Genomic DNA, 21,391 nt, shown 5'->3' on the forward strand with positions numbered 1-21,391 from the left:
AGACAATGGAAAAATTAGTCAAAGAATGGGAACAGACGAAAATAGAAGTCTATGATAAGATCAACAGAAACAACTTAAGAATCATTGGAGTCCCAGAGACCCAGGAAGAAAATTTCCAGGAAGAATCAATGGTCAAGAAAATCATTAAAGAGAAACTTCCAGAGCTAAAGAATATATGTGATCAAATCCTGCATGCCCGAAGAGTACCAACCAAAAGAGACCCCAGAAAAAACCACCCCAAGACACATCCTAGTCACAATGACAAATCCCACAGATAGAGACAGAATTCTGAAAACAGCAAGATCAAAAGGGGAAATCATGTTCAAGCAAGCTTCCCTGAGATTTACAGCAGACCTGTCACCAGAAACGCTCAATGCCAGAAAGCAGTGGTGGGATATTGTGACAAGACTGAATGAAATGAATGCTTCACCCAGAATACTATACCCAGCAAACTCACTTTCCGGTTTGATGGAAGAATACATGGTTTCACAGACAAAAAACAGCTCAGAAACTTCACAGACACAAAACCAGTCTTAAGAGAAAAACTGAAGACCTAATCTAAGACAAGACTACCCAAAAGACACACCAAATTTTGAAATAAAGATGGCGTTAAATCCAGGACAATTCTTTCTCTCAACGTCAATGGACTAAATGCACCAGTTAAGAGACACAGAGTGGCTAAATGGATCAAAAAAACTCAATCCAACCTTCTGCTGCCTACAAGAAACGCACCTGAATAGTCAGAACAAACATAGACTCAAAATAAAAGGCTGGAGTAAAGTTATCCAAGCAAACAACACCCATAAAAAAGCTGGAGTGGCCATACTAATATCAGATAATGCAAACTTTATACTCAGGAAGTTGTAAGGGACAAAGACGGACATTTTATATTAATCAAGGGGTACGTAGAGCAGGAAGAATTCACTCTCCTAAACATATATGCACCGAATGAGGGGCCAGCAAAAATATTTAATACAACTGTTGACAAATCTGAAAATAATATCAACAACAACACAATAATTGTGGGGGACCTTAACACGGCTTTGTCAACACTGGACAGGTCAACCAGACTGAAACCCAACAAGAATATACTAGACCTGAGGAGAGAAATGGAAGAAAGAGGCATAGTGGATATATATAGGACACTCCATCCCAGAAAACTGGATACACATTCTTCTCCAATGTACATGGGACATTCTCCAGGATAGACTACATGCTGGCACATAAAACATACCTCCATAAGATCAAGAGGATAGAAATTTTGCAGAATACCTTCGCTGACCACAAGGCTCTGAAATTATTTGTGAACTCCAAAGGGACTCAGAAGAAACACTTTAACACTGGAAGTTAAACAGCCTCATGCTCAATAACCAGTGGGTCCGAGATGAAATCAAGGAGGAAATAAAAAGGTTCTGGAAACAAATGACAATAAAGACACAAACTCTCAGAACTTATGGGACACAGCAAAAGCAGTACTGAGAGGAAAATTTATAGCTTTGCAAGCACACATCCAGGAAGGAAGAAGGAGCTTACCTGAGTAGCTTAATGACACAGCTAATAGAACTAGAAAATGCTCAACAAAAGGACCCCAAGAACAGGAAGACAGAAGGAAATAACAAAGCTGAGAGCAGAAATCAACGAAGTGGAAACTCAAAAAACAATCCGAAAGATCAACGAAAGCAGAAGTTGGTTCTTTGAAAAAATAAACAAGATTGATAGACCACTGGCAAACCTAACAAAGAAAGAGAGAGAGAGAAACTTGATAACTCGTATCAGGAATGAAAAAAGGAGAGATCACTACTGATATGACAGAGATTCAAAGGGTAATCAGAAACTACTATGAAAAACTCTACGCCACTAAAAATGAGAACCTGGAAGAAAATGGATAAATTCTTGGACTCTTATAATCTTCCACGGTTGAAGGAAGAGGATGTAGCATATCTAACACCCCCATCACCATTGATGAAATTAAAACAGTAATCAAATGTCTGCCGAAAAAACAAAAGCCCAGGTCCAGATGGATTCACTAATGAATTCTATCAAACTTTCCAGAGGAACTACTGCCAATCTTGGCAAGACTCTTTCATGAAATTGAACAAACAGAAACACTTCCAAATAGCTTTTATGAAGCCAACATCCCCTTGATACCTAAACCAGACAGAGACGCTACCAAACAAGAAAATTACAGACCAATATCACTGATGAATGCAGATGCAAAGATCCTCAACAAAATCCTGGCAAATAGGATTCAATGCCTCATTAAGAAGATCATCCACTACGATCAAGTAGGTTTCATCCCAGGAATGCAAGGTGGTTTAACATCCGTAAATCTATCAACATAATACACAACATCAATAACAAGAAAAATAAAAACCACATGATCATATCAATAGATGCAGAGAAAGCATTTGATAAGGTCCAACACCCATTCTTGATCAAAACTCTCAGCAAGATGGGAATGGAGGGAACCTTTCTCAATATAGTGAAGGCCATCTACCACAAACAGTGGCAAATATTATCCTCAATGGAGAAAACTGAAAGCCTTCCCTCTAAATTCTGGCACAAGACAAGGCTGTCCTCTCTCACCACTCCTATTCAACATAGCACTGGAAGTACTTGCTATAGCGATTAGGCAAGAAAAGGATATCAAGGGAATCCAGATAGGAAAGGAAAGGAGTCAAGCTCTCACTGTTTGCAGATGACATGATACTCTACTTAGAAAACCCTAAAGACTGTATCAAAAAGCTTCTAGAAACAATAGACTCATATAGCAAGGTGGCAGGCTACAAAATTAACACACAAAAATCAATGGCCTTTCTATACACCAACAGTAATAAAGAAGAAATGGACATTAAGAAAACAACCCCATTCACAATAGTACCACACAAACTCAAATATCTTGGAATCAACTTGACTAAATATGTGAAGGACCTATACAAAGAAAACTATAAAACTCTGCTCCAAGAATAAGAGAGGACACACGGAAATGGAAACACATACCCTGCTCATGGATTGGCAGGATTAACATCATCAAAATGTCAATACTCCCCAAGGCATTATACAGATTTAATGCCATCCCTCTAAAGATACCCATGACATCTTCAAAGAAGTGGATCAGACACTTTTGAAATTCATTTGGAACAATAAACACCCTCGAATAGCTAAAGCAATCATTGGGAAAAAGAATATGGGAGGAATTACTTTTCCCAACTTTAAACTGTACTACAAAGCAACAGTTATCAAAACAGCATGGTATTGGATAAGGATAGGTCCTCAGATCAGTGGAATAGGCTTGAATACTCAGAAAATGTTCCCCAGAGATACAACCATCTAATTTTTGATAAAGGAGCAGGAAATCCTAAATGGAGCAGGGAAAGCCTCTTCAACAAGTGGTGTTGGCACAATTGGATAGCCACTTGCAAAAATTAAACTTAGACCCCCAGCTAACATCATGTACAAAGGTAAATCCAAATGGATTAAAGACCTCGATATCAGCCCCAAAACCATAAGATATATAGAACAGCACATAGGCAAAACACTCCAGGACATTACAGGCATCTTCAAGGAGGAAACTGCACTCTCCAAGCAAGTGAAAGCAGAGATTAACAGATGGGAATATATTAAGTGAGAAGCTTCTGCACCTCAAAGGAAATAGTGCCCAGGATACAAGAGCACCCCACTGAGTGGGAGAAACTATTCACCCAATACCATCAGATAAGGGGCTAATCTCCAAAATATACAAGGCACTGACAGAACTTTACAAGAAAAAAACATCTAACCCCATCAAAAAATGGGGAGAAGAAATGAACAGACACTTTGACAAAGAGAAATACGCATGGCCAAAAGACACATGAAAAAATGTTCACATCACTAATCATCAGGGAGATGCAAATCAAAACAACGATGAGATACCACCTCACACCCCAGAGAATGGCACACATCACAAAGAATGAGAATAAACAGTGTTGGCGGGGATGTGGAGAGAAAGGAACTCTTATCCACTGCTGGTGGGAATGCTGTCTAGTTCAACCTTTATGGAAAGCGATATGGAGATTCCTCCAAAAATGGAAATCGAGCTCCCATACGATCCAGCTATACCACTCCTAGGAATATACCCTAGGAACACAAAAATACAATACAAAAACCCCTTCCTTACACCTATATTCATTGCAGCTCTATTTACCATAGCAAGACTCTGGAAACAACCAAGATGCCTTCAACAGATGAATGGCTAAAGAAACTGTGGTACCTATACACAATGGAATATTATGCAGCTGTCAGGAGAGATGAAGTCATGAAATTTTCCTATACATGGATGTACATGGAATCTATTATGCTGAGTGAAATAAGTCAGAGAGAGAGAGAAAAAACGCAGAATGGTCTCACTCATCTATGGATTTTAAGAAAAATGAAAGACACCCTTGTAATAATAATTTTCAGACACAAAAGAGAAAAGAGCTGGAAGTTCCAGCTCACCTCAGGAAGCTCACCACAAAGAGTGATGAGTTTAGTTAGAGAAATAACTACATTTTGAACTGTCCTAATATTGAGAATGTATGAGGGAAATGTAGAGCCTGTTTAGGGTACAGGCAGGGGTTGGGTGGGGAGGAGGGTGATTTGGGACTTGGGTGATGGGAATGTTGCACTGGTGATGGGTGGTGTTCCTTTTATGACTGAAACCCAACACAATCATGTATGTAATCAAGGTGTTTAAATAAAAAAAAATTAAAAAAAAAAAAAAGAAATAATTTATGGAAATCTTTAGAACAATGTCTGGTTGTTGCTAGGGTTACTACTATTATTTGTTATTGCTGTATCTCTGATTTTCACTTGAATAAAACAAGACTCAGCTGCATCAGAAGAATTTTAAATTATTAAAAACCTAAATTTTGTCAAGTTCCACTTCTCTTATTAGAGCTCACATATGGAAATAATTGATTTTTGTATATTGACCTTGTACCCAGAGATTTTGCTAAAATGGTATTAAGATTGTCTTTGGGGCCAGAGAGATAGCACAGCAGTAGGTCATTTGCCTTGTACAGAGTCGACCCAGGATGGACCCAGGTTCTTCGATTCCTGGCATCCCATATGAACCTCTGAGCCTGCAAGGAGCAATTTCTGAGCGCAGAGCCAGGAGTAACCCCTGAGCACTGCCGGATGTGACCCAAAAACCCTCCCCACAAAAAAGAGATTGTCTTTGTACACAAATCATGCTTTCCTTTATTATTAAGTTTTATTTCTTCCTTTCTTTACATATTTTTCTCACTGACCTCCCAAAGGAGGTTGCATAGAAGTATAGTACCTGTCCTAGTCCATTCTTCATCTTATTTCAATATTTTATCACTAAACGTTAGATTTAATGTAGGATTTTTTTTTTTGGTGAATATCCAGATACTTGGTAAAATCCCACTCTTAATTCTGTCTTTTCCTTAGTTCACCCATGCTCTGCTCTTGAATTTATGTCCTTCATAGACCTACTTTCTCTTTTGACAATTTTAGAGGGGTGTATCTTCATATCGAGGTGTTTTGGAGGCTACTAACTTACTGCTTGTGAATTGTTCCTGGTGAAACTCAGGGGATCATGTGGTACCAGAAATCAAATCCAAAGTCTAACAAATGGTAGAGCAAGACAAGTGCTCTGCCATTGAGTCACATCCTCAGCCTCTTTTTCCTTTACCCTCTCCCTTCCTCACCTCAGATTTTATTTCTTATCTCTTTATTCTTTACCTAAGTCTTTCCTTTGTTATTTAACATAAAATATATGAACTTGGGCCCGGAGAGATAGCACAGCAGCGTTTGCCTTGCAAACAGCCGATCCAGGACCAAAGATGGTTGGTTCGAATCCCGGTGTCCCATATGGTCCCCCGTGCCTGCCAGGAGCTATTTCTGAGCAGACAGCCAGGAGTAACCCCTGAGCACTGCCAGGTGTGGCCCAAAAACCAAAATATATATATGAACTTTAGTAAAGCTTATATTTCTGGTGGGTTTTTTTTTTGGCTTTGGGATTATACCAGGTATGCTCATATCTTACTCCTAGTTCTGTGCTCAGAGATCAATACTAGATGGGCTCAGGGGGTCATATGTGGTTCTTGTGATCAAACCCAGGTTGTATGTGTACAAGGCAAACCCTGTACTGTACCCACTGTATTACCTCTCCAACTCCAATATATTGTTTTTAATTTTTAAATCAGATAAACAAAATGCCCTTTAATTTTTCAAAATAGAGTTTGATTTTATAGTTTAACTATTTTTTGTTTGTTTGGGGGCCATACCCAGTAACGCTTAATGGTTTCTCCTGGCTATGCACTCAGAAATCGCTCCTGGCTTGGGGGACCATATGGGACGCCAGGGGATTGAACCATGGTCTGACCTAGGTTAGCTGTGTGCAAGGCAAACACCCTACCAATTGCACCACTGCTCCGGCCCCTAGTTCAGCTATCTTTAATAAGGCAAGTCTGCCTTATAGTCTAAGTCCTAGAATAAGAAAAGTTAAGAAGAAAAAGAAGGGGTTTCTTCAAACCAAATAGGTAAGTAGTAGTAGAGCCCACCTGAAGGGACAGAAGCCAGAAACCAAGGGCACTCAAATATACCCTGTGATCTGGAGAGGTGGTAGTATAGAGGGTAGTATGCTTGCCTAGTAAGCAGCTAAACTGACTAGATTCAACCCTGCATATGTGATGATTTAAGCACCTCCATAAGTCATCCCTGAGCACAGAAGTTCTGAGTACAGCTGAGTGTGGCAAAAATTAATTAATTAATTAATTAATTAATTAGATTTAAAAAACGCATCCTGGCCTGCATTTCTTGACTCTACTTACTGTCTTGGTTAGGTACTATGACAGCTTTCTAACTATGTATTAAAAATACCCAGGATGGAGAGAGTACAGAAGGCAGAAAGCTTACTTTGCATGCAACCAACTTGGGTTCAATCCCTGGCACAACATATGAACCTGAAGACCACAAGGAGTGACCCCTAAGCACAAAGATAGGAATAAGACCTGAGCACTGCTGGGTGTAGCCAAAAAAAAAAAAAACCAGGAAAAAATATATCCAATGATATTGTACTTCCTTTTGTAATATATGGTAGTCTAATCTTTAGAGTTGGAGTCTTTCACCTTTCCCTTATTTAACCTGAAGATTTAATGTGGTTCTGGTATTCAACTCCTCTATGGATGTCACAGACAGATCCCAGGAAGATCATTAGTGCCAAGTTTTTTGTTTTTTGTTTTTTTGTTTTGTTTTGTTTTTGGGTCGCACCCGGCAGCGCTCAGGGGTTACTCCTGGCTCCATGCTCAGAAATCGCTCCTGGCAGACTCAGGGGACCATATGGGATGCTGGGATTTGAACAAATGACCTTCTGTATGAAAGGCAAATGCCTTACCTCCATGCTATCTCTCTGGCCCCATTATTAGTGCCAAGTTTTAAAAGCATCAAAACCTATCAGAGACCATTACAAATAATAATGGCCTAGAAGATGTAGGAAATAGGAATAAGATTAAATTCCCCAAAAGCATTCTAGTTCAGAGCCAAAGCTCATATTTGCAGGATGCTGATTTCTCTATTCTGACTACTTGTTTAATATCAGGAAATATGAATTGTTATTATCGAGGAGAAGAAGGTATACAGACTGACCATGGAAAAATTAATAAAGCTCCTCTTCTACAAGTTATTGGTAATCCTTGCCCTTCCAGTTTGTCTGTTGGATGGCTTGCGCACATCACTTACTCGACTTCCCTTTCCCCCAACCTTAATGATATTTTTATGTCCTGCAATATGTTTGTGTTATTACTTAATAATCACCACAAAGTTCTTCCCAAACTCAGAGAAAACATTGCTCTTTCATTTGAACAGAAAGGGAAACAGACAGGTTACTCAAACTTATATTTCCCCAAGATTAGGAATATGAGCCCAGACTTAAAAATTTGCTGTTAAGAAATCAATAAGCAGACACTTAGTGCACATGCCCTGAGTTTAATATAAATTTCAGATTCTTACAGCAAGATGTTGCTGGGGGTAAAGTAGTGCAGGTAGGGTAATGTTTCACAGAAAATAGTTTTCCAGATATCTGAAACATACCTCTTTCAATAACAAAATGTGATTGGCTTAAAAAATATTCTGAATGGGTAAGTCTAAAACATTTTACATACAACCCCATCTTATTAAACAGAAAACTCAAAACCTAATGAGACCATTTTTTAGTGATGAAAAGAACTTGATGAACCTTGATTGCTGAGTGCACTGTTTAATAATGCTTTATGGAACTTGTAAAAATGCTGAACTGTGCTTGTCTTTTCACTGAATGACTTCATATAATGGTACTTTCCATGTGTTGTATCTTGCCGAATTCTCTTGCTATTAGCTTCAATTACAGATAACTCCATCTAGTTGCCCTTTGGTGGGGGGGGTTGGGCCACATCCAGTGGCACTCAGGGGTTACTCCTGGCTCTGTACTCAGAAATCACTCTTGGCAGGCACAGGGGACCATATGGGACCACCATTGTTCCTGGTCGGCTGCTTGCAAGGTAAACGCCCAACCATGTGCTATCTCTCCAGTCCCCGTCTAGTTGCTTCTAATTTTACTGATATAATGTAGAAAAACTAAAAATTTAAAAAGAAAACTGTAACTAAGCTTGCTAGATCAAAACACACTTATTAGATAACTGAGTGTACACTTGTAATCTCATAAGAAAAATGAAATTCTGTTTTAATGCTTTAATTGTGTTAAGAAATTATCTTATTTTTGGAATAAAAATAATGTAGTTTTTCCATGAGACAATACATTTATAGGTTTTTCTAAAGGTACTGTATTGGGTATCCATATTGGTTGTTGCTCTAAAGTTTTGTTCATACACCAATTTCATTTTATTTGTTCCAACTGGTAAAATTGTCAAACATTGGCCACCACATAGTGTGCAGTAGAAAAAGAAGAAATGACATGGGAGTTGTATCTTAAAAATATATTGAAGGCTTTTACTTTGGCTAAAGGAATATGTAAGAAGGCTAGGATAGAGGTAAATAGATTTGTGAATTAAATCCTGTAATATTTGAGTGCTTCAATAGCTTCCTATTAGGTAGAATAGTTTAAATAATTGATCTTAAAACAATTGAGTCAGTTTGCTGAAGAAGATACTAACTTTTCAAGCAACTGATTTCATAAACTGGGTTTTTGTGGAGGTGGAAAGAGTCAGACCTGGAGGTGTTCAGGGTTTATTCCTAGATGTGTACTCAGGGTCATTCCTGTGATACTCAGGGGCCCATATGCAAAGCCCAGAATAGAACCAGGATTGGATGCAAACAAGGCGAGTGTTTTACTCCATGTATCAACTATAAGGTCCTAATAAATTTATTTTTTTAATAGTTAAGCTATTAGTCTTACTGGCTGAGAGTAGTTCAACAGATCAGTGAAAAATTCCTATATGAATTAAGGATATTCCTGTTAATGTAAATATGCTGCTGTACCCTCATTGATGGGCAGATGGGAAAACATTCATGGGTAATAAAAAACTATAGAATTCCCAGTGCTGGGGCTGGAGCAGTGGTACAAGTGGTAAGGTGTCTGCCTTACGCGCACTAACCTAGGATAAACCATGGTTCGATCCTCCAGCATCCCATATGGTCCCCCAAGCCAGGAGCGATTTCTGAGCGCATAGCCAGGAATAACCCCTCTGTGTCAGTCACTGGATGTGGCCCAAAAACCAAAAAAAAAAAAAAAAATCCCAGTGCCTTTATGATCTCACGAAGACAGGAAAACCAAAGAGAATTCTAGAATTACATTTATGGGTCGAAATTTGAGGTGGAAGGAAGAGAGTAAGTGGATTCCCATAAATCTTAAGTGAAACCCAGACAGAATGAATACTTCCATACCCAAATCTTAGAGACTCAGTAGAATCAATTTCAATGTACTCTGGTCAGATCAGGGTAAGGAAATGTAAGGCTGAGGACCAAGGGTCTATTTTCTGTTGGACTGTGAGACTTAAACAAAGATCTTGGACTTGATTTGTGAATGAAAACAGGCCTGGGTAAGATGTACTATATTTGAGAATATAAATTTGAAGAGTTGGCCTAGGGTGTTGGACTTGATTCCTGAGAGGACAAAGAAGTTTTGCACATGCTGACAATGATGAATCAAAGTAAGCTTCTCCAGGCTACGGGACTATTCTGAAAAAGCTGTGATCATCATGGTCTGGGCCAGGCTATGAGGAAACAATTGTTCCTAGATTTTAGAATTCATGTTTGATCCAGAGAAGAATTTTTGGAAAACATGAAGACAGGATGCAACATTTTTCCTATGTATGGTGGAGTTTAAACATATTATTTTCCATTCTGCTCTTCAATTTCCTCTTCCACAAGTCTACAGAAATATCACTGTATTGTGATAACAAAGTGAGAGCTCAGGCATCAAAGGGTTGTGATCATATATAAGTGCAAATAAACATTCATTTTCCTCCTCTTAGTCATCACTCTGAATTATCTTGCCCACAGTAAAGTCTGCTGTGTTAGCATCTTACACTAAAAATACCTCCTAGTTTTCTCTTAAGTCATGATTGCCATTGAAGGTACAGGGACAGCAGACAGGCAAATTAGGACTCAGAGAGGGCTCTCCATATGCCTATAGCCTTGATTCCATGAGAGCCTCGAGGAAGAAGTACAGTCTTCAGCATTTGATGAGTTCCAGCGCATGAAATAAGGCCATCAAAATGCCTTCTCGTTCCACTCCAGGCTTCTGTTGTTCAGCTGTCACTTCAGTGACTAAAGTAACATTAAGAAGCTTAGTGCAAACAGATGTCAATAGTTATTAACAACATCCACTTGGTGCAGAAAAGGTGTTGAGGTAAGCTGCTCCAAAAATTGCAAGGTCACACTCATCCTAGAACTTCCACATATCTCTTCCAGAAACCATTTGTTTTCACCACCTGCTTAGTCAGTATCTGTACCTCTATATTTGGGTGCTGCTGCATTGATCCAATGAAGGTGCTCCTTGTGATGCTAGAGTATCAGTGAGGAACTCAGAGCAAGAACCAGGCCCTGCAGGACATAGTGCACCAACTGCTTGAGGCCAGTATCTCTAGTCTGAGACCTGAGACCTTCAGGATTTTTAACTCTCTGGCTCACACAGATCAGCTCACGCTGGCAGGTGGGCAGGATACCAGAATATATTTACCCAATATAGATCAAAAGCAAGCTAGGTTAGGTCCCCAAGTATCTCCTTAGCAAAGCTTCTGGTTACTTTAAACTTTATAAAGACAGAAAAATTCAGCAAATATGGGGTCGAATAATCGTCACCTTTCCCACAAAGGTGACCAACATGAGGTCATTTAACCTCATCTCTAATCACAGGGTCAAGTTGGGAATTTGGGCCCTGACCCCAACATCATTGCCAATAGCTGTATGATTCATGTGGATCACTTAACCTTTCTTTCAGTTTCCACATCTTTCAAAGGGGAATAAAAAATGGCCTCCTCATGGTTTTTCTAGAATAAACAAAGATGTAAAATGGAATAATCCATGTAAAAACCTATGGTAAAAAGTAGAAAAATGCTGTACAAAGCATAGTTACTCAACAATAGCATCCTTTGTTTTTACACTCTCCACCCTGCCCAGTACCAGCAATTCAAATACAACAAATTTGTTCAACAGGGGTCAGAGAGATAGCATGGAGGTAGGGCATTTACCCTGCATGCAGAAGGACTGTGGTTCGAATTCCAGTATCCCATATGATCCCCTGAGCCTGCCAGGAGCAATTTCTGAGCATAGAGCCAGAAATAACCCGAGTGCTACCAGGTGTGACCCCCCCCCCAAAAAAAAATATGTTCAACAAATGCCTCATTCAGTAACTTTTGTAGAACCAGTCTCTCTCTCTTGATCAAGTAGACCAAAAGGTTCTTCCATGTTAGGACGGCAGCCTTACAGGGGTTTTTTCCTGGTAGTTCAAGTCATGAAAAAACCAACACAACATCCAAAGAGTACAAGATCACTTGACTTCCAAACCTTTATAAATTTTAACCCAAACTATTTTCACCCTACTAGAGATTTTATATTCACTTCTCAAAACACCCGACTTTGAATTCCTACTTCAAAGTATAACTGACAGGTTCCTATCACTCTTATTTCCCAATACTTTCCACATCGCAACTCCAAATATACGAAATCCAAGTGTCCCCGAGTTCCTCTTATTTCTGACTATATATCAGACCCTTTTCCCCTCCACCAGCTTAAACTTCCCTCCTACATTTTCAATTAAAAATCTTGTCCTGCAGAAAGTCTTCCTTTCTGAGAAGTTAACACTCCCTCTAACCAACCTGGTAACCCTATGACACTTTTTTATTGCTCATTTACTTTCTATTTCTCCCATTATAGAGTAAATGCCAGTGTATACCTATATATACATACATATATACACATATATGTATACATATGTATATATAATATATATTATATATATATGTATATATATACCAATGTATACTTATCACCTAGCAAAATAAGACACATACTAGGAGAGGATTTATATATAAAGAGCATTGAATGAATAAATGCCTGTATGGATGAAAAGATAAGTATCCCAACAGTCACAAAGGGCCTATTTATAGCACATTGGTAGTCTCTGTGACAAACTTAGAGTTGGATAGATCAGGCATAGACCAAAAACCATTTATTTCTGGTACTGCAGAGTCCTAATAATTATTAGACATTTCCAAGTTTATTTAGTTTTTGCCAACTCTTATTTTTCTAAACCTCCTTCACAAATATCAGCAAGAAAAAAGTGATTGAACATTGACTTTCGACCAACTTGAAATGTTGGTGTTACAGAGCCAAAGATTGGCTTCCGGACTCAGGGAATAGGCTAGGAAGGATCAGACTCACAATGAGAGCTTCATCTATATGCTGTTGAGTGGCTTTTACCAAGAAAGGCAAAAGAAGAAGTGAAACAGAGCCAGGGATGCAAGAATGTTGAGGGGAGGGCAAGGTCCAAATTCCTACTAGGAATATGTTAAGGGTGGATATGAAGGGCAGGAGGAGGGAAGCAGATGAAGTGTGGTGCTCTGAATTATTGCCAACATAAAGGAAAGCTTCCAGCAAGAGGGTAGAAGAACAAATAAGAAACCTTCAATAGTTTATCTCAGGGATCTCTGTCCCCACAAACGGCTACCTTTCTGAACAGGACATGATTGCAGATCACTCCCTCGACAAATCCCATAGATTCACATTCAAATGCCAACCAACATTGGGTTGTGAAAATACATATATTTCCCTCATATAATTGCAGAGAAGTAGTTGCTCTGGTTTTGGAATACAACTTGATATCCATCCAAATAAAGTTCATCCAACTCACTAACAATGAGCGATGGCTCTCTATTTTCCTAGTTCTGAAATGAGGGTGCCTATTTCAGATACAATAGATAGACAATATTTGTGAAGGAAGCACTAAGTACAAAGTGTTCAATGGATGGGCTTTCATTCCCTCTCCCCCTCCATCTTAAGAGGACAATCAATGGGGCACATTTTAAGTGAATAATTGGAAGTGTAAGTGAGGGTGGAAAAGGCCCCACATTTCTGGATGATTATGATAGTAGGCATGATTCAGGGTTGTGTGACATCCAGGGCTGAATTAGGGACACACCACCCCCCACCCAATCATCCTCATCCAGATCCCCAGGGGCTTGGCTGGCAGTGGGTCCCATATGCTCAGGTAGAGCAGGTTCCGTTAGTACCTTTCTCACCACAGTTGGAGAGGAGTGCTGGATGGTGCTGTCCAGTTGGGGGACACTGTGAGGAGTTTCTTCCCCAGAAGACTGGGACAAGGTAGCAGCAGTATTCTTATCAAGAGGGAGAGCTGGCTTTGGGCCTTCAGATGTTTGGTGCTCATCAACAGCCTGAAAGAAAGGCATATAAACTTGAGTGGGTTTCAGAAGAGAATAGTAGGTAACAGCTAATGTCTACCATGTTCTTACCATTGTCACCATTTTTTATCATAAACAAATTTAAAATATTTATCGCCAAAGATAAAGTTTAGTCAAATTCTTCCTAAAACTACATCTTAATGAGTCTTGGGATAGACTCAAAACCAACAACTCTGAAGTACTTCTGTTGTGTTCACCTTAGCCATTATAACCATTTTGAACTTACTTTTAGCTGGTGATCTTCTTTGAACCCTAGACCTTTCTCTGCCATCCATTTTCCTTTCAAAGGAACTGTGCATCAGAGGTAGACATCTGAAGCATGATCTGAAGTTATCAGTGCTAAGGCACAAATGTGAGGTCATGCATTTTTTAATCAAGTATAAAGTCTATAAATCTGCTTCGAGGATATAATTGTAATTACAAATTTAAAGATCATAGAACTGTAGAAAAAGTGTTAAGGGGGAAAGTCTGTAACAGAAATTTCTAGAACAAAAGAAGAGCAAGAGTTTAGAATGAAGATGTAGAATGCAGCAAAGAGGAACACACTGCAGCTGCTTGACCAGCTGTTAAGTGAGAGGAAAACATTTATCAGCCTCTTAGGGAGACAGTCACATGCTTTTTGGTTGTCAGAGTAGGTGAATCAAACCCACATCTTGCCTCCACCAGCAGTACTTTGTTATTGATCACTAGGCAAACTGCATGGCTCCTCTGACTCCTCTTTTTGACCTTTTCAATTCTGATAATGCCTATGTAGCATATTGTTGATAGGATAAATATATGTGTATATACAACATACCTAACTTACTAGATTTGATAAGCTTCAAATCTATATATGTAGTATCACAAGATGCTGCCCACTAATATTTAATGTCCTTTTCCTTAGTGACACTCCTACAATCTCCTACTTGGGATTCTAAAGATCCAACAGGGTAAGTAGAGAAGTTAAAAAGAGAAGTGATAATCTTTCTTCCTCCATGGTCCTGGTAGGAGTCAAGCCCAGCCAAGCCCATCTCAGAAATCTCCATACATAGAGAAGACCCCCTGTCACCCAAAACAGTACTAAGGTGGGCCACTCTAGAGCGTAGTGAACCTGGATTTATGTTAGGGCTAGGTGCTATGTTCTCTGAATCTTTCCAAAGATGGGCGGGCCAGAATGGACCCCAGGATTAATCTTAATGCCATTCAAAGAGAAAAAGCTGTGTTCCTGTGATGCCCTGTGTCTGGACCCACTTCCTAAGTGACCTTAAAATAAGAGAATGTATTCTGAACCACCCTGACTCACCTGCACAGTGTCCTCCTGGTTCTGGGACTGAACAGGTGCTGGCTGCCTCACAATATAGTTGATCTGGCCCACGATGGTCTGCTGAAGATGCTGAGGAGACTTAGTCTGACTCAGCTGTAGGCTGGGCTGCTGGGCCTGAAGGAGAAGTTCCAAGTCTTTCTGCATCTCCTCCAGTTCAAATTTGTGGTGCATCAAGTCCACATTCTGGGAGCAGGCAGACCCAGGGGGGCTCTCATGCTGACTGGGAGCCATGTGCTGAGATGGAGGTAAAGGTATGGGAGGCTGCTGCTGAGGTGCAGGTGGCAGGGGCAATGGTGGTGGTGGCTGCTGTGGTGGTTGCTGTTGAAAGTGGCTGAGCTTTAGCTTCTGATGGTGGCCGAACTGGACTTGGATGGATGGAGCCTGTACAGTGGACTGGGCAGGGGCTCCTTGCTGAACATCTTGTGGGGGCACAATACACACTGGCTGGGAAGTCAGTGGCTGCCCCACTCTCTGGGCAGTGTTCTCTGGCTCCACTGTGGGCTGAGTTTCGAGCCAAGGTTGCAGCAACTTGGGTGGGTGTGGATTGCAGACCAGTTCCTTCTCCCTGGGCATCAGGCTAGAGCACTGCAGTGGCCCCAGGTGTGGAGGCACCATCTCAGATGACTGCCGGAAGCTGTGGGTGGGGTGCATGGTAGGTGGAGGCATCTGGCCTTTGAGAGAGGGTGATACAGGGGAACAGTGAGAACAGCACACAGATGAGGAGCAGAGGACTGAAGACTGGAACTTGTGAGAGGGATGACTAAGTGTCTCTTGCTGGGTAGCTGGGGACTGGTGGCTCTGATAGAAGGATGATGGTCCCTGGAGAGCACCATAAGCAGGAGTTTCTGCACGGGAGTATTGGCCACCTTCAGTGGTTATACAGCCTGAAAATCCAAAAAAAGAGAGTGTTTATGAAGGATATATGTATTTGTTCTGCCTCCTCCTTGGGACCAAAGAACATCATTTATCAAACCCATACCAGATACAGAAGCACGAAATTCAACCCTTGGTCTCCAAGACTCAGATTATCCACAATAGATCCTAGTTGGGACATATTCCAGGGGATTAGGACCATTGAGAAACCAGCCAGCCCTACCAGAGTATGTTCTGATTCCATATAAGCCAGTAGCTAAGCTATGTGAATCCCTCAAAGAGCCCCCATTGCTTTTTAAACCGAGCCCAATAGAGACTCAGATCAGAAGTAAAAGGTGAATTCTGGGGATGGCGTAGAACATCAAAAAAGAGACATCCTGAGACAAATGAGTAAATATCCAAATAAAATCTTTGGAACTATAAGTTGGACAAGTGAGAGAAAGAGTTGGGCAAGCCTGCCTTGAAGGTCTCTGAGACTTATGTAAGAGAAGATAATTACTAGTGCCAGCTCTTTTTCCCAGCTAGGTTCTTGCAACTTGCTACGTTTTATTTGTTTGCTTTATTTGGGTTTGGGCATGCATCCAGTTGTGCTCAGGGCTTATTCCTGGTTCTGTGCTCCAGGATCACTATTGGAGGACTCAGGGAACCCTGAGCTAGGGCTGCTAGGGATTAAACCCAGATTGGACATATACAAGGCACTTTATCTACTAACCTCGCTACAGCCCACAGCTCGCTGTTTTTGAGGTTGCCTTAAAAGAAAATTAAGCTCCCTGAAGGCAGGAGGTATGCTTTACTCACTTCTTGGTCCCTTAATACCCAGCTTAGTCACCCTCAAGATCCTCTAAATTAGATCAGAGGGGAGTGAGAGATAGAACATAAACCTATTGCCTTCATTATTCTATCAAATTATAAAAATGTCCAATAAGAATCAGAGCTTAGATGAAGGCAGAAACTATAAGTTTTAATGACAGCAGGTCACCAACACAGGCACAACTTCAATTAGACCACATTCTGCCTAAAGACAAAAATGCCAGAAAAATACTGCATTAGAAGAGGAAAATATACCAAATTGTGAGTTATTGGGGCCGGAGAGATAGCAAGGAGGTAGGGCATTTGCCTTGCGTCCAGAAAGATGGTGGTTCCAATCCTGGCATCCCATATGGTTCCCATGCCTGCCAGGGGTGATTCCTGAGCATAGAGCCAGGAGTGACCCCTGAGCACTGCCAGGTGTGACCCAAAAACAAACAAAAAAAATTGTGAATTATCTACTTACATATAAACTTCAAGAACTATGGAGGACTTTTTCTCCAAACAACCCCAATTTCACAAGATAGCTCAGAGAGGGGACCCTTGCATAAGAGCTCAGAAACAGGTTCACCTGCACTAAGATATGGCATTCTGGAGAGCAGGCCTCTCTAGGAGTTAAATGGATATGACAAAGGGCTTTTCATGCAGGATGAGAAACTTGTTATGGCTATTCAGGTTGACCACTATCTTCTCACAATCATACTCCCCGATCAAAAAATTTCAAAAATCTGTGATTGGGGGCCGGGCGGTGGCGCTGGAGGTAAGGTGCCTGCCTTGCCTGCGCTAGCCTAGGACGGACCGCGGTTCGATCCCCCGGCGTCCCATATGGTCCCCCAAGAAGCCAGGAGCAACTTCTGAGCGCATAGCCAGGAGTAACCCCTGAGCATCACAGGGTGTGGCCCAAAAACCAAAAAAAAAAAATATCTGTGATTGAAGCCATAACACTTGAAGAGCCAGGGAGGACTTTTTCTTGGCCATCTGCCAACCAACCTAATATGTGAAGCAGATCTCAGTAAGTGGAACAAATGTTCTGTATTCATTCAGCAGTTAGGTAAATGCCCCAGTATAGGCCCTGACTCACCAAGGGAAGCCAGCTGCTTGGTCCAGAAGTTCGGTTCCCAGGTGAATTTGATATTCCAGGGAGAGCCAGGATCTGTGTTACAGTTTGTCTCTAGCAATCGCTGCATCTGAAACACAATCTGACAAGAGGACCAAAGATGACTTATTTGAGCTTATGCTTAAATGTCCATTCTCTCTCTCTCTCTCTCTCTCACACACACACACACACACACACACACACATACACTTTTTTGAGCTTCTTATGCCTGAATTTTCTTTCTTCTTTCTTTCTTTCTCTCTTTCTCTCTTTCTTCTTTTCTTTCTTTCTCTTTTCTTTCTTTCTTTCTCTTTTCTTTCTTTCTTTCTCTCTTTCTTTCTTTCTCTCTTTCTTTCTTTCTTTCTTTCTTTCTTTCTTTCTTTCTTTCTTTCTTTCTTTCTTTCTTTCTTTCTTTCTTTCTTTCTTTCTCCCACTCCTACAAGCTTTTGTTTTTACATATTCTCCCTCCTGTTAACTCACTGATACTCTCTTCCTTGTTCCCTTTTTATTTTTGAACCTTTCGAATCTCTACATTCTTATTTCTTCTCAAATAATTTATAATTATTACTTGGGAAATGCCTGCCAGACTTCTCAAGAGAGCTTTTATTCATTCTATCATAACTTCAATTTAAAAGTCTAATGGAAGGCTAAAGGTGTGGTTCAGATATAAAGGGTAAGACTCTCATGGGTTCAAAATCCAGTAACACACACACATACACACACACACACACACACACACACACACACCAAGCCAAAAACAAAACAGTACAAATTCTCCTCTATAACCTCTTCTTTTAAATAAATGTATGCTAATGTTTTTAATTCTTAAAAAAAGAATGTATGTAGCTCAGTGATAAAATGTATGCTTTGCATACATGAGGCTTTGGGTCCAATCCTCATCTCTCACATACCCCCAAAAATATTATCCCTCAGTTGTTTTTCTCCTTATTTTGCTTTTTCACACTTCTGTCTCTACTTCCTCTATCCCCAACATTAGTTCCCTGAGTCAAGCATTTGAACCTACTATCTTTCCTAAGATTTCTTTCAGAAGATCCTCAGGGATGGCCTCCTGAGTTCCAGATTGCAAGATTTCACATAAGTATTCATATTCTCTTATCCAAGTAGCAACAATAACATCCCTCACTAAAAATCTTGGGCTCTCTGCTGGTCTCTGTGCAAGGCTCCTGCTTTTGTTCTGATATCTGATTGTGGCTTTACACATTCCATTCCACTGTCTCTACTGAAAATGATGTTATTTCCCTGTGTCCTCTACTCCTTCTCCTTTTTCCTTCACTTGCTCTTCCAAGATGATACCACTGGTAAGGCAGTGATTCCATACTTCTGTCTCCATCTCCACCTTTTCTTCTAACTCCCAGTTCCTTTCATCAAAAACATATTCTGGATTTTTCCTTTCAGGTTCCAACATATCCAAATATCAACCCCTTCAATTTCTTTCAGAATGCTTGTTCTTCCTGGGCATTAGCTTCCCCACACGTCAAAACCTCAACTCCTTTCCTCAATTCCTCCTTTCCCTACAAATCTCCTAATTAATCATAAACAACTGTCTATGGCCTCAATGGCAAACCTATAGCACGCAAAGGCCTTGCAGCTGGCACTCGGGAAGGTCCACAATTAAGATATGTGAGGGCCAGAGAGATAGCATGGAGGTAAAATGTTTGCCTTTCATGCAGAATGACTGTGGTTAGAATTCCAGCATCCTATATGGTCCCTTGAGCCTGCCAGGAGCGATTTCTGAGCGTAGAGCCAGGAGTAACCCCTGAGCACTGCCAGGTGTGACCCCCCCCCCACACCAAAAAAAAAAAGATATGCGGTGTGGTTGGAGGTGAGTGTGCCAGTGTCTGCTTTGCAGCTCACCTGGCAACAGGGCCGGACTGGCCATTGGGAGGACGGGGCATTGTGCGGCAGTTTGGGCACTTGGGCCCAAAAGGTTAGCCATCACTGGTCTATGGAATGCACAACCCTGGTAGTGCCCAGAATCTGAAACTATGGCCTAAGATAAGAACTACAGAGTTTGTTATTTGAGCACCTGAATCCTTTGTGCTGTGGGGTTTTGTAAAATATGGCATTCTCTTACAAATCTCTAAGGCCATGACTGAAGAGTGAGAATTCTTACCAACTCTTTGCTGAAAAGGAAGGGGATGCTTGTTTTGCTGCAGACAGCCCAGTTGATGAAATTTTGCACATGTTCAAACTGCCGATTAAGAACCATGATGCTCTGTAACTGCTGCTCCAGTTTCCTCTTTCTCTCATTTGTAATACCCTGAGTATAAAGAGAGGATAAGTGAATCCCTAATCTGTTCCTATGCATTGTATTTGCCTGGCAAGTCTAGGATAGCCTGTTTGCCTCAATATGAACAGCAACGGAATTTAAAAAAGAACCACACCCTTGCAAAGAGGACCACAGAACAGAGTGCTGTCATGGGCTGCAAAGATATAAAGGTAGGAGAAAAGGTGTATTGATGCTTTTTAGGAATGGGGAAATATATAGGTGGCTGTATCAATTGGGTGTGTGGCTTTCCCAAAGCAATTAGACAGCACAGTTCAGAGTTCTCTCTCAGTTCAGCTGAGTTTAGAACTATAAGCATTGATGGTAACTGACACTGATTTTCCAGCCATTAAGTCATTCTCCCAAAGTGACTGTTCATTTTAAGGTATAGGTAACAACCAAGAACTAATGAAACTGCTGAAAGTTTGTTGTTGCTGCTTATTTGTTTATTTTGATTTTGATGCCACACTTACTGAGGTACTGCCTTCAGGAATTACTCCCAGCCATGTTCAGAGACCACTTGGGAAATGGGGATCAAATATGAGTTAATCGTGTGCTACACCTCTGATCCCAAGGAGCCAGTTTTATGTGTGCTTGTTTTTAAGCAGAGAGCCTGGTACCATTACCTCCAATTCCTCTATTAATCCATTGGCCTGCTTGTTCAACTCATTCATCAGCACCATCTTGGCCATTTTAATCTGGTTTTCCACCTTCCTGTGCTGATGCTTCACCTCAAAAATCCTGTAAAGAAAGGGAGCAAATAGAGGCTGGTGAGCCCTTCACTTCCAGCCTGCAAAAACAAAGAGACAGCAAAATAAGAGCCTCCAAAGAAGGAAGACTTGAGATAAGAATCTAACAGGCACAAAATATAAAGAGATAATAACCTTCCTCTGTTACTCCACCCTTAGTACAACCCAGTCTACTAGATCTAATAGGCCAATAGCCCAAAATTCAACTTGATTCTTTTCTAAGTAAACCTTAAGTTCACATCCAGGTGTGAACTCAATAGCTCATCAACGCAAACATCACAAGTGGCAGGATGAAGAGAGTGAGTATAGTTATGATTTCATGTCATCTATTGTCTTAAAATAAGGATACACTACTGAACATGTGGTAAAAAGAGC

At 40.6% G+C, this 21,391-nt stretch overlaps 1 protein-coding gene across 1 annotated transcript in view; it reads right to left on the bottom strand.

The window, feature by feature from the left end:
• TRIM66 (tripartite motif containing 66) overlaps nucleotides 1–21,391 on the bottom strand; it is a 50,031-nt gene that overhangs the window by 16,805 nt on the left and 11,835 nt on the right. Inside the window, exons 6-10 of the mRNA XM_049780987.1 lie at nucleotides 20,894–21,008; nucleotides 20,115–20,261; nucleotides 17,966–18,083; nucleotides 15,184–16,088; nucleotides 13,713–13,874 (exon numbers count right to left, since the gene is read on the bottom strand). Of these exons, the coding sequence (XP_049636944.1) occupies nucleotides 13,713–13,874; nucleotides 15,184–16,088; nucleotides 17,966–18,083; nucleotides 20,115–20,261; nucleotides 20,894–21,008 (1,447 nt within the window). The remainder of the gene's footprint in view (nucleotides 1–13,712; nucleotides 13,875–15,183; nucleotides 16,089–17,965; nucleotides 18,084–20,114; nucleotides 20,262–20,893; nucleotides 21,009–21,391) is intronic.

Source organism: Suncus etruscus, chromosome 9, assembly GCF_024139225.1.
Source record: "Suncus etruscus isolate mSunEtr1 chromosome 9, mSunEtr1.pri.cur, whole genome shotgun sequence".
Classification (NCBI taxonomy): domain Eukaryota; kingdom Metazoa; phylum Chordata; class Mammalia; order Eulipotyphla; family Soricidae; genus Suncus; species Suncus etruscus.